Below are 13,929 nucleotides of genomic sequence, written 5' to 3' on the forward strand. Positions count from 1 at the left end.
TGTGTTTCCGTGCTGCACATCTCTATGACTGTATGTTGGAATTGGAGCCAATGTATATCAGTGAACACACTGGTTCAGCAGGTTTGGCAACTGAGATTCCTGTGAATATTACAATAGATTCGAAATCAAAAGCATGATCAAAGTTTCAGCATAAAAAGATATGACACGGGGCAGAAATGGGGGATCTTAGTTGGTCAGCATCCTTTCATCTGCCAGAGATAATGGGAATGCAGCTTCAGAATTTAAGTGAGGTCAGATAAGATCATCTGTTGCACTCTGTCTGATGTTTGATGTTATAAATAGATATGAATCAAATGTAATGTTTTAAGAAGATTCTATGGAACTACATTAAAATATCCTGAACTTTTAAATAAAGGTCACTTTGCTAAGGAAAAGGCATCAGGAACATCATTAATAACACTGCACCTACAAGGAGTAGGGAGCTTAGATAGAGTCAGAGATTGGAGAAGTTAAGGGAGAGTCACGTGGGACAAGATATTGATTTTCTGAATGCAGTCAGGAATCAAGGATTACGGAGAAGGGGCAGGAAAGTAGATGTGAGGAATGTCAAATCAGCCATGATCCTATTGAATGACAGAGTAGGCTCAAGAGGCTGAATGGCCTCCTCCTGTTCCTGTTTCTGATGGGCTTATGGAGGAACTTTATTCAAGATTAGTTGCAAGGTTGATTTGACTGCTGGCATCAAAGACATACTAAAAGATGTCTAGAAGAATCATGAAGAACAATACAACTCTGTAAAAATGGTTGGATTTCTGATGTGTCATGAGGGCCATTTCAATATTCTTTTATTATACACTCAGGGGTGGTCCCTTTTGAGGACGGGGGTAATCTGAGTTTTTTGAGGACGGATACTACTCTAATCTTAGAATAGAATAGAAGGCCAACACAGTATTGAGGGGTGAAGAGAAAGTGAGGTCTGCAGATGCTGGAGATCAGAGCTGGAAATGTGTTGCTGGAAAAGCGCAGCAGGTCAGGCAGCATCCAAGGAACAGGAGAATCGACGTTTCGGGCATAAGCCCTTCTTCAGGAATGAGGAAAGTTTGTCCAGCAGGCTAAGATAAAAGGTAGGGAGGAGGGACTTGATAAAAGGTAGGGAGGAGGGACTCCCTCCCCTTCCTCGACCTTTCTATTTCTATCTCAGGCGACCGAATCAACACGGACATCTACTACAAACCGACCGACTCCCACAGCTACCTGGACTACACCTCCTCCCATCCTGCCCCCTGTAAAAACGCCATCCCATTCTCCCAATTCCTTCGTCTCCGCCGCATCTGCTCCCAGGAGGACCAGTTCAAAATACGTACAACACAGATGGCCCCCTTCTTCAAGGACCGCAATTTCCCCCCCGACGTGGTCGACGGTGCCCTCCACCGCATCTCCTCCACTTCCCGCTCCTCCGCCCTTGAGCCCCGCCCCTCCAACCGCCACCAGGACAGAACCCCACTGGTCCTCACCTACCACCCCACCAATCTCCATGTACAGCGCATCATCCGCCGTCACTTCCGCCACCTCCAAACAGACCCCAGCACCAAGGATATATTTCCCTCCCCACCCCTATCAGCTTTCCGTAGAGACCACTCCCTCCGCCACTCCCTTGTCAGATCTACACCCCCCACCGACCCAACCTCCACTCCCGGCACCTTCCCCTGCAACCGCAGGAGGTGCAACACTTGCGCCCACACCTCCCCCCTCACTTCTCTCCAAGGCCCCAAGGGAAACTTCCATATCCGCCACAGATTCACCTGCACCTCCACCCACATCATCTACTGCATCCGCTGCAGCCGGTGTGGCCTCCTCTATATTGGGGAAACAGGCCGCCTACTTGCGGAGCGATTCAGAGAGCACCTCTGGGCCACCCGGACGAACCAACCCAACCAACCTGTGGCACAGCATTTCAACTCCCCCTCCCACTCCACCGACCTCTTTCCACCTATCACATTTCCGACGCCCCTCCCCCAAGTCCCTCCTCCCTACCTTTTATCTTAGCCTGCTGGACAAACTTTCCTCATTCCTGAAGAAGGGCTTATGCCCGAAACGTCGATTCTCCTGTTCCCTGGATGCTGCCTGACCTGCTGCGCTTTTCCAGCAACACATTGAGGGGTGAAGGGCCTGTACTGTGATGTACTATCCTATGGAGATTGTAAAGTAGCAAACTCTTACAAGAAGGGATTATATATAATATTAACTAATCTGAACAGAAGTAAGGGAGGTTTGCTGCTCAGTAATTGAAGGGGTTATAGTCAAGAGAGCTGAGGGGAATTTTAGAGACAAGATGGTTTGGAAAAATAATGAGGGGAGATGGAAGAGAAAAATCCTTGCTCATATCTCGGTTCAGGAGAAATTCCACAGGGTGAGCAAAAGGGTGGAGAGCATTGACAGGGGCAGACAGATTGTCTGAATCTTAGTAACCGATGGAAGTCCATGAGCTCTTCATAATTATAAGAGGTGAGGGTAGAAGCAGCAAATGTAAGAGAGTTTGGGAGCTGGTTGAAAACAAAAGAAATAAGCTAGCAACTCGTTCAGCATTTGATGCTGGAGTAATATGTTAACTTTGCAAAAGACATCAAGGCCTAATGGTGCTTGATATCATTGAGCCTCTGGTTTAACCAATTATTTAATGCCTTACATTCAGTAAAAGTGGAATTGATTATATTTATGCATTTCCACTAGCTTTGGTGCTGAAAATAAGCAATTCAAGTTCTCTTGGAAAGCTTATATACGCTTCAGACAATGTTTCTGCCCTCCAGTAACTGACTGGATTTTTGATTGTCAGCATATTTTCACCAGCAACAAAAATAGCACAAGCACAATGTCAAATGGCCTCCTTCTACGCTTAAACATCTGTTGCGTTATAGGCTATTGGGAAAATTGTTCATGCAGACATTACACAGGAGGTGTCTAAAGACAGATTGAGCTCAAGAGGATGCCCTATTGATAAAATGAACAGGTGCTTGATTCCCAGAAATCTGTTTGCAGAAGAGCAACAACATTTATTATGTGTCATTACTGTGAAAAGACACAAGGTTGGGCACAGTGGAACCAATCTTTTGGTCATTCAAGACATTATAGAAATTCTGCCCTCATTTTATTCAAGTTGATCAAACAAGAGATTATGGAACAATATGGATACAAAATGCTGTCAAGTTGGTTACGCTGACTTACCTTGGGTTATCACATTTACGTTGGCGGAAATGCACTCCCACATTACACGTTCGACTACAAGTACCCCATATACTCCAGATGTTCCATTCTCCATCTGTGTGGTCTGGAAGAGGTGCTTTACTAACACATTCACCAACCTTACACCACTGTGAAAGAAAATAAATCTCCTTGATGATTCACATTGGCACCAGGCACAAGGAGCCACTTGTCGAACATTTGGATGCACACAAGAATATCATTGATAAAGGCAGATTATCGCCAGCTGTAAATTTGTAATGAAGTTCATTAATACATATAGAAAACGTCATTTAATGAATTATTGAGGAAATTATATAGGCCTTCTAACAATCTAAAATGTGAAGATTACATTTCTTTCCAAATGTAAAGGAAACTTGTTTTTCAAGTAATAAGCTTGTTTCTTCCTCTGATTTAAATTTATTAGGATCTTGCTCAATATTATCTTTGCACTGCATCCCCCCCAAGCAGCAACAAGTTACAGAATGTTTGAGGCAAAGACATTACCAAGCTAGGAACAACTGAAGATGTAAGGAGAAGGCATTTGGGAAGATAATCTGCTGTTGATAAACTAAATGGCAAATGAGCTGTTTGTTCTGTTGTTCATTTAGAAAGGGGATAGGAGATCTGGTGACCTGCTGATCTATCTGCCAACCCACTATATTTGCTTACAGCTTGTTCAAATTATTTTTATAGAATGACTCAGGAATAATATTGCTTTTCATTCATATGCCACTGAGAGGAGGGAAAGAATGAGTAGTTTTATTTTGCAGAGTAAGAGCACCAAGGACAGAGTACCTGAGGTGAAATTAGCTGCAAGGAGACCTCAGCAGAAAGAATAAAGATCAATCTGTGAACATGTTTCAGGATGAAATAAGGGCTAGAAAGGTGCAACTGCAGCAATCTCAAGACAGGAAAGTGCTTCAGGTTTCTTCAATAGAGGGAAGTGAACAAAGCAGTCAGTGCAATTACCTTCACCCTAAGAACAGGCACACAATGCTGCAGGAGCTTCAGTCATCTCTTTAATGTTGCTGATTTCAGTCTGTCAAAATTGTTTAGATTTCAGTCTGTCAAAATTGGATTCAGCAATAACTGTTTTCTTATATACTTATATCTTCACAGAATGTAGGTTCACCATCCAGACTGGTGAACCCCAGCTGATCCCCGGTTGAACAGGTGGTGGTGATGAGCCGTTAGCTACAACGTTTATGGTCTATGTGGTGTAGGGACACACTGTGCTGTTGGGCAGAGATTTTCAGCATTTTAACCAAGGTACAGTGAGGGAACCGTGGTATAGTCCCACATTAGGATGGTGATTGATTTGGGTGAATTTCCAGGTGATTGTGTTCCCAAGCATCTATTGCCTCTTTTCCAAAGGTCATAGGTTGAGAAGGTGCTGCTGAAAAAAATCATAGAACTCTACAGTGTGGCAACAGGCCCTTCGGCCCAACAAGTCCACACCAACCCTCCGAAGAGTAACTCACCCAGACCCATTCCCCAACTACTTTCCATTTACCCCTGACTAATGCACCTAACCTAGACATCCCTGAACACAGTGGGCAATTTAGCACTGTGAAATCACTTAATCTGCACATCTTTGGACTGTGGGAGGGAACCAGAGCACCTGGAGGAATCCCACGCAGACACGGGGAGAATGAGCAAACTCCACACGGACAGTTGCCGGAGGTCGGAATTGAACCCGGGTCCCTGGTGCTGTGAGGCAACAGTGCTCACCACTGAGTCACCGTGCTGCCCCAAAGCCTACTGCACCTGGTATTCCCAGGCGGTCTCCCATCCAAGTACTAGCCAGGCCTGAGTCTGTTCAGCTTTCAAGATCAAACAAAATCGGGCGTTTTCAGACTAGTATGGCCATAGGCATAATTAGTCTTAATTAGTTGCTAGGAGAAAGTGAGGACTGCAGATGCTGGAGATCAGAGCTGAAAAATGTGTTGCTGGAAAAGCGCAGCAGGTCAGGCAGCATCCAAGGAGCAGGAGAATCGACGTTTCGGGATTAAGTCTGAAGAAGGGTTTATGCCCGAAACGTCGATTCTCCTGCTCCTTGGATGCTGCCTGACCTGCTGCGCTTAATTAGTTGCTACAGTGCACCTGCTGGAGAGTACACACTGCTGCTACTGTGTAGCAGGATGGGAAGTAGTGAACATTGAAGGTGGGAGATAGGGTCCCTTTCAAGTAGGTGCCTTGTCCTGGATGCTGTGGAGTTTCTTAGGGGTTTTGGAGTAGTACTCTACTCGGCAAGTAGAGAGTATTCCATTTTTTTCTTTATTTGTGTTCTTACCAATGGTGGACAGGCTTCATGGCGTTCGGAAGGGATTTACATGCCACAGAATTCCCAATCGCTGACTTGTTATTGTAGCTACCTTATTTCGATGGTTGGTACAGTTCTGTTTCTAGTCAATGGTAACTGAAAGTTAAACAATAATGTTTGGATTTTATCTTGTTGGAAATGGCCATTGTCTGGCACTTGTGAGGCATGAATGCTGCTTGTCACTTATCAGCACAAACATGAATGCTGTACAGGTCTTATTCCATCTGAACACAGAATGCTTCAGTATCTGGGGAGTCACAAATGGTGCAGAATATTGTCCAACCAATGGTGAGCATCCTCACTCTTGATCGTATGGTGGAGGCAAGGTTATTGATGAAGCATGACAATAAAAAGGATATTGTGACAATAAAAAAGAATATTTGAAGCAGCTGAAGATGGTTGGCTTGGGACAATAAACTGAGTAACTTCTGCAGAAATGGCCTGGAACTGAGATAACTGACCTCCAACAAATGAACCATTGATCTGTGTACAAAGTTAAAAATACACAACAACCACGTTATAGTCCAACAGGTTTATTTGAAAGCACTAGCTTTTGGAGCACTGCTCCTTCATCACCTGATTCTCCTGCTCCCAGATGTTGCCCAACCTGCTGTGCTTTTCCAGCACCACACTTTCTACCCTACTAGACACTGCTTATCATTTAGAAAAAGATCCATTTATTCCTTCTCGTATCCTATCTGCTAACCAATTTTCAATCCAACTCAAGACACTATTCCCAATTCCATTTTACATATTAATCACTTAGAGGGATTTGTGGAAAACCTTCACAAAGTCGAAATAAACCACATCCACTGGCTTCCTCAATCAACTCTACTAGTTACATCAGCAAAGAGTTCCAGTAGATTTGTCAAGTATGATTTATCAGTTACTTGGCTCATTTCCAATGTTATTATTATGACTTGTATTGCTTCTTAAGTCACCAGGCAGGTAAGGACTTCATAAGTAGTACTTACTTCATATGTGAGAACCAATTACAAAGACTGTAGTTATCATTAATTGCTAACCTGAATGTCAAATATCACCAACACAGACAAACCCATCAGTGCCAGATCAAAGCCAATAGTTACAGTCCAACAGTATAGTCTGCATGTCAATGCCACCATGGCAGTAATGAATGTTTTGTTCTCTATTCTAATCTTTCTTCATTGAGTCAGAGCCAAAAACTTAATTTAATTTCAAACATTTCTCTGTATAACTTTGTTGCTCTCATTTCTGTATGTAAATGCATTCCTTGTGAAGTGAAGCCTTGTTGAACTGTTTTTATGTGTGGCTTGGCCCTAACTAGAGAGACTGAGATGTGATGGATTTTGTTCACCATTCCAATGCTCCTGAAAATGAATATGACTGGCAGTGGGTATGCTGGTGCATTGTTCCTTAACCAATGTTACAAGTCCAATACATTACCTACTGCCGGCTGCTCTTCACCTCCATATTTCAGCAGCATTGATAAAATGTAAAGTAAGCACAGTTGACAGATAAAAATAAACTGTTAATACTTAGTCAATGTTTGAAATGGGCAACTGGCAAAGGGATCACTTACAGCTCAAAAGTTGAAATGGAAAGTATTTAGTACGGCTGTTAATAAAATCCTCACTACGTTGTAACATTCTTTGACAGGTTAAAAAAAAGCACCATAAATATTTAATTGCAAAACTGCAATTTGATTGTAAATTTTCAGCAGCTCTGGTATTTCTAAGGGACCTCAGCAATATACAGCACATTTCATTTGACAGCACTTGACATTATATTTATCTTGAGGCTGTGATGTTCAACTTAGAAAAATGTGGAATGAAAAGGAGCATTCTGATTGACAATGGGAATGCAAATTAGAAGAGGTGTCTATGGAGTGGCTAACTCAACAATCCCCAAAATTCACTTGAAATTCTAATGGTGGTACTTTGCTGCTGCTTTGAGTGTTACATTTCCACTCAATTGTCAACATTTCCTCAATTAAGAAACATAACCACTATGAGCTCAGAGTTTGGAGTCCTGACTAGCAATGATTTTTTTTTTTGGAGGGTAACTGAATTGACTTCAAATATAACAAACTCTAATCCAATCTAAAGGTAGAATTACTTTTTATTTCTAATGATTATACATACAGTCATAAGGGTATGACAACTGACATCAAATTTCCACACTTAATGAACAATACAATTGCATTCGAATCAGTGCAGAGTAAGTTCACTGATCCTGGGATGAAGGGATTGCCTTCATGCGGAAAGATTGAACAGGTTGGCCACGTGCATTGAGGTTTCACAGGATGACGGATGATTTTATAGAAACACAGAACAAAATGAGGGATGCTGACAGGTTATTTTCCATTTGGAGAGAGACCACAAACAGGGGTTCACATTAAAAACAAGCGATTTCGGATTAGACTAACTGTTTTTCTCTCAAGTCTGTCAGTTTGAAGAATTCTCTGCCTCAGAAAGCTTGCTGTGCAGACCAAGTCATTGTGTATTTTAAAATCTGAGTTACAAGGATTCTTGACTGACAAAGAAGTCAGTGGGTATAAGGGGATGAAAAAAAAAGTAGAGTTGAAACCATAATCAGACCACCATAATCTTATCAAATAGTAGAGCAAGTTTGAGTGGTCAAATAGTTTTCTGCAGCTCCTGAGCTGTATGCAATATGCAAATGTTAAAGTATTTCTATGGGATGGAATTAAGTGACAGGTTTGATTGGGATATTTCTCCATTAATATTTACTTCTTGGTATAGGCATGTGCTTCATAGCTAATCCTGATGGTTGATGTGATGTGGAGGTGCCGGTGTTTGCCTGGGATGTACAAAGTTAAAAATCACACAACATTAGGTTATAGTCCAACAGAATGGACATTAACATATCCATTCTAAAAGATGAGAGACTTAACAAACAATCCAGGTATTTTTCAATGTATAATTTCAGTTACATCACACTGTAAACTTTTGCTATAAATTCTGTGTCCTACGATCTTATACTCTACAATCACCTGATGAAGGAGCGGCACTCTGAAAGCTAGTGCTTCCAAATAAACCTGTTGGACTAAAACCTGGTGTTGTGCGATTTTTAAATTGATGGTTGAGTTATAGAGTCATAGAGCTATACAGCATGGAAATAGACCCCACAGTCCAATTCATCCACGTCAACTAGATGTCCTAAATTAATCTAGTCTCATTTGCCAGCATTTGGCCCATATCCCTCCTTTTCATATACCCATCAGATGCCTTTTAAATGTTGTAACTGTATTAGCCTCTACCATTTCCTCTGGCAGCTCACTCCATGCACGCACTACCCCCTGCGTGAAAACGTTACCCCTTAGATCCTTTTAACTCTATCTCCTCTCATCTTAAACATATGTCCTCGAGTTTTGGACTCCCCTACCTTAGGGAAAAGACCTTGACTATTTACCCTAACTATGCCCCTCATGATTTTATAAACCTCTATAAGGTCACCCCACACCCTCCGACGCTCCAGGGAAAACAGCCACAGCCTATTCAGCCTCTCCCTATAGCTCAAATCCTGCAACCCTGGCAACATCCTTGTAAATCTTTTCTGAACCCTTTCAAGTTCCAAAACATCTTTGCTAAAACAGGAAGACCAGAATTGAATGGAGATTCCAGAAGTGGCCTAACCAATGTCCTGTAAGCTGCAACATGTCATCCCAACTCCTGTACTTAATACTCTGATCAATAAAGGCAAGTGCACCAAACATCTTCTTCATTACTCTGTCTACCTGCAACTCCACTTTCAAGAGTTGAGGAAAGAAGATGTGATGATGCCTTCTTCTGGGGAAGAAAACCCAAGGATCAACCTAGGATGCATGGAATTAGATTTGGAATCAAGAATGAACTCATCAACCAACTCTAGAATTTCCTTTTTGGCATCAATGATTATTTCATAACTCTCCGTCCCCAACTCATTGAGAACTAACATGTAATGATCATGAGTGCCTATTCTCCAACCCCGATGCCATTGACGTGTCCATACCAGTGTCAACTGGTAATAAGACAGGTTCTGCTATTGTCTTTTGCCTGCAAGAAGATTTATTTCTTCTTTAGTCAACACTAACAGACTGAGGGTATCATGAGAATGACATGTTTTTCTTGTGTGTGATGTGGTCTGTCAGCACAAACAACTGAGCTGCACACTGAAGTTTAATTACAGACCCATTGCTACACTAATGTTTCTTGCGTCATTTCTTTAAATCAGTCCTGTATTCAAGAGTTTTAGCAAAAAAGTTTCTTTGGGGATTTCCTTAACTATATGGTTAGAAAGCAATGAAATAGGGTCTAACATATTGGTGCTAACTTTACAGACCTGTGACCCCTGGAATATTCATTACATCATTTCAAAGTTGAGCAGGAAGCAATTATACTGGAAGGTATATACCTTTGTGTTATCTTGAGATTTCTACACCCTAAAATGTCATCATTTAGTTAAAGTTGACAGTATTCGAGCTGTCAAATTAATCTTCCTATGGATTGATCTCCGGCATGGGCATGTGAAGAAGAAATGTTGTTAAAATTATCATCTTCATATCTTTCTAGTGAATTTTCACTTTCTATGGACCTAATACCTTTCATTAATGAATTTCTGGAGTTATACAAGATACATGAACCTTTAAACGTTTGCTTAATCAATGTCTTGTGCAAATCCAAAACACTTTGACTCAGTTGTTTTTGAAACCAAGTAGAGATTCCCATTTACTTTTTTGGCATTTTCCACCTCCTTGCATGTCTGCAAAGGAAGTGAAAGGATGTGAATGGTGTCATGTTTCCAGTTGTGGACATTTGTGAAAAATCATCGGTAAAGATGCTTACAAATTGGTGTCTGTACAATAGATTATCACATGTCTTATTGGATTCTCCTGTACTGGCCAGGCGTTTGAACATTTTCCACCACTGTGGAGACATGTATTGGTTGAAAGTTGCAATACTGGCAACATCCTTCACTGTCCCTGCACAATTCATCTGGTCAACCTTCTACCTTTGTTGATAAATAACTGTTCCTTCCTTCTGTTATTTGTGATAATACTCTACAGAATAGTAGGCAAATGTTAGAGTTGTGGGCCATAATGTACCATTTCAGCCCAACTTCTTTCTGACCTCGGTTTGCTTTTCCTTCCAATTTTAAAATGGACAGCATGATCTTTTAAATGACCAAGTAAATGCTGATTTTCTGCTCCCCCAAATAGGACACCAACTTCTCTATGTGGTTAAGGACAGGTGACTGCGTCTGTTAGCACCTGCTGCTTCTAGTTATGTATCAGTTCATCCTGTAAACAAGAGGCACATGCCAGTGACTGCAGCGTAACCAGTCTGGGTGAAAGCTGTCAGTGTGTGCAAACATAAACTGTGGCTGCAAAGCTTGAAGCAGTGTTGTGTGTGAGGAGCTAATGAAGCTGTGAATGTTAGGTGTCAGTCCTGATGTACAAAAATTGCTGTTAAATGATTGATATGTGTGTGTAGTGCACTGAGCAGTGAGAGAGGCTAGTGGTATAGTTGTGGGATATGGCATTTGAGAAAGTTTCACTGACCACGACCAACTGTGTGAGATCTTGGTGCTGCTTGCGGCATTATTAGGGTGGGGTAATGGTGAATGGCAGGTGCTTGACCGCCATGGTTATACTGTCTCACTGCTTTCAGAGAGTTTGTTAGGAGGATCTCCCAGCCCTTTGTGAACACAGCACACATCACTCCTTCTGTACTCCTTGACCAGAGTCTCCAGTGTAGCCTGGGGAAACTTGGAACGTGCTCTCTCCCACATTGTGCCATTCTTTTGCCTTAACGGGTCAGCAGCTGTAAAATAGCTCCCAGCAACAAATCCACTCACAATACATTTTCATGTTAAGGGATGCAGGATAAATTTGCACGTGGTACAGGAGAACTTTAACAAATGCTAGTCTCAGACTGTTCTTGGAGAAAATGAGGACTGCAGATGCTGGAGATCAGAGCTGAAAATGTTTTGCTGGAAAAGCGCAGCAGGTCAGGCAGCATCCAAGGAACAGGAGAATCGACGTTTCGGGCAAGAGCCCTTCTTCAGGAATGAAGGTTCCTGAAGAAGGGCTTATGCCCGAAACATCGATTCGCCTGTTCCTTGGATGCTGCCTGACCTGCTGCGCTTTTCCAGCAACACATTTTCAGCTCAGACTGTTCTTGGTCCTCTTTTTAAGCACTCACCAGCATGCTTAGCTCTGCCTGAGCGCTGGAGTCATGTCAATGAGTGTACAGAAATTGGCAATCTGCCTGAATCAAGAGTAACAGGCATAGATTAATCCTGCACTGTGATCCACGTGCGTGCTTTGAGGGACTATCAAATTTAATCTACCCTATTTCATCAGATGGAGAGGGTGAGATGAAGTTAAACAGGAATGGAACTGGAATTTACAACATCAGTTTAATTGCTGCATATGTATATACAGGAAACTAGATCAGACAAATAATGGTTAAGAAAAAACTATTAGTTAGTAAATTATTCCCCTGTCAACAAATTTGCTGAATGTTTTGTGTTTTTCAGAAGCATTTTTCAAAAACAATGACAGCACATTCAAATCAGGAAGCAACTGAACCTTGACAAATTGCCCTAACATTTCCCTTCTGTCAAAATATATAATGAACCAGATCATATTTTCAAAACATCCACTGGAGCCCAGGAATTCAGATGTAACAAATGTTTCTGTATCACTTGCATGCATAGGCATACCGAAACAGAAATACTGTATCGAGTGACATGAGGGAATTAGCCTATTTGAGAGAAAGAAAATACAGTATTTTCTTGTTGCCATTACACATCCAATGTCAAAAGAGAAGAAAATTAACAGAAAGTTGCTGCAGGCATCCATCCCTCTCTTTAATAACTGGATAATAAAGGACCTTTCTCAGGTGCCTTATAAATCATATCCTTCACAATCATTTCTATGACAACCAGACTGCTGGAATCCCACATGTAGTCACTATTGCTAAGGCTATGTCACTTAAATCAAATATTTACTCAAACCTGAAGACAATGCAGGTGATATATCATCCTACCTAACATCCACATTGTTCTTGAGTCAATTCTCATTAAACTGATGAGAACTCATTTATCTCACTAAACTTAACTCCCTCCTTAGCTCCAGTTCTAGCAGTCACTGTAAATGGTTCCCACTTCGCTGGTATGGTCACACACCTTTTAAACCACTTTTTAAAAGCCCAGTTTCACTTGTATGACATTGCCACATGGCATGACATCAATCTCTCTTTATTTTCCAAAATTCTTGAACCTGTTATTGCCTACTGTCTGGGAATTAAATATCCAAGGATCTGTATCCTATCAAAAGTGCAGGCAGATGGGCATGGGGTTTCTTTATAGAGTCAGAGATGTACAGCATGAAAACAGACCCTTCGGTCCAACCTGTCCATGCTGAGAATATATCCCAACCCAATCTAGTTCCACCTGCCAGCACCCGGCCCATATCCCTCCAAACCCTTCCTATTCATATACCCATCCAAATGCCTTTCAAAAGTTGCAATTGTACCAGCCTCCACCACTTCCTCTGGCAACTCATTCCATACACATACCACCCTCTGCATGAACAAGTTGCCCCTTAGGTCTCTTTTATATCTGGCCCCTCTCACCCTAAACCTATGCCCTCTAGTTCTGGACTCCCCGACCCCAGGGAAAAGACTTTCTCTATTTACCCTATCCATGCCCCTCATAATTTTGTAAACCTCTATAAGGTCATCCCTCAGCCTCCGACGCTCCAGGGAAAACAGACCCAGCTTGTTCAGCCTCTCCCTAAACCTCAAATCCTCCGATCTTGGCAACATCCTTGTAAATCTTTTCTGAACCTTTTCAAACTTCACAACATCTTTCTGATAGGAAGGAGAACAGAATTGCACGCAATATTCCAACAGTGGCCTAACCAATGTCCTGTACAGGTGCAATATGACCTCCCAACTCCTGTACTCAATACTCTGACCAATAAGGGAAAGCATATCCTTATGTGGAAAGTCAGGAGGCATGGGATAGAGGGAAATTTGGTCAATTGGATAGAAAACTGGCTAACCGGTCAAAGTCAGAGAGTGGTGGTAGATGGAAAATAATCAGCCTGGAGCCAAGTTACAAGTGGAGTTCCGTAGGGATCAGTTCTGGGTCCTCTGCTGTTTATAATTTTTATTAATGACTTGGATGAGGGAATCGAAGGGTGGGTCAGTAAATTTGCAGATGATACGAAGATTGGTGGAGTTGTGGATAGTGAGGAGGGCTGTTGTCGGCTGCAAAGGGACTTAGATATGATGCAGAGCTGGGCTGAGGAGTGGCAGATGGAGTTCAACCCTGCCAAGTGTGAGGTTGTCCATTTTGGAAAGACAAATAAGAATGCAGAATACAGGGTTAACGATAGGGTTCTTAGTAAGGTG

General features: G+C 42.0%; 1 protein-coding gene and 1 pseudogene across 2 annotated transcripts in view; both read right to left on the minus strand.

Annotated features, from left to right (window-relative positions):
• The window catches only part of LOC122563838 (A disintegrin and metalloproteinase with thrombospondin motifs 19-like), a 526,911-nt gene that overhangs the window by 240,137 nt on the left and 272,845 nt on the right, over positions 1-13,929 (minus strand). For both annotated transcript variants that reach the window (XM_043718038.1, XM_043718033.1), the window contains exon 11: positions 3,184-3,329. In XM_043718038.1, the coding sequence (XP_043573973.1) occupies positions 3,184-3,329 (146 nt within the window). The remainder of the gene's footprint in view (positions 1-3,183; positions 3,330-13,929) is intronic.
• Positions 4,957-5,075, minus strand: LOC122539671 (annotated as a pseudogene).

The sequence above is a fragment of the Chiloscyllium plagiosum genome, chromosome 2 (genome assembly GCF_004010195.1).
Source record: "Chiloscyllium plagiosum isolate BGI_BamShark_2017 chromosome 2, ASM401019v2, whole genome shotgun sequence".
Taxonomy (NCBI): domain Eukaryota; kingdom Metazoa; phylum Chordata; class Chondrichthyes; order Orectolobiformes; family Hemiscylliidae; genus Chiloscyllium; species Chiloscyllium plagiosum.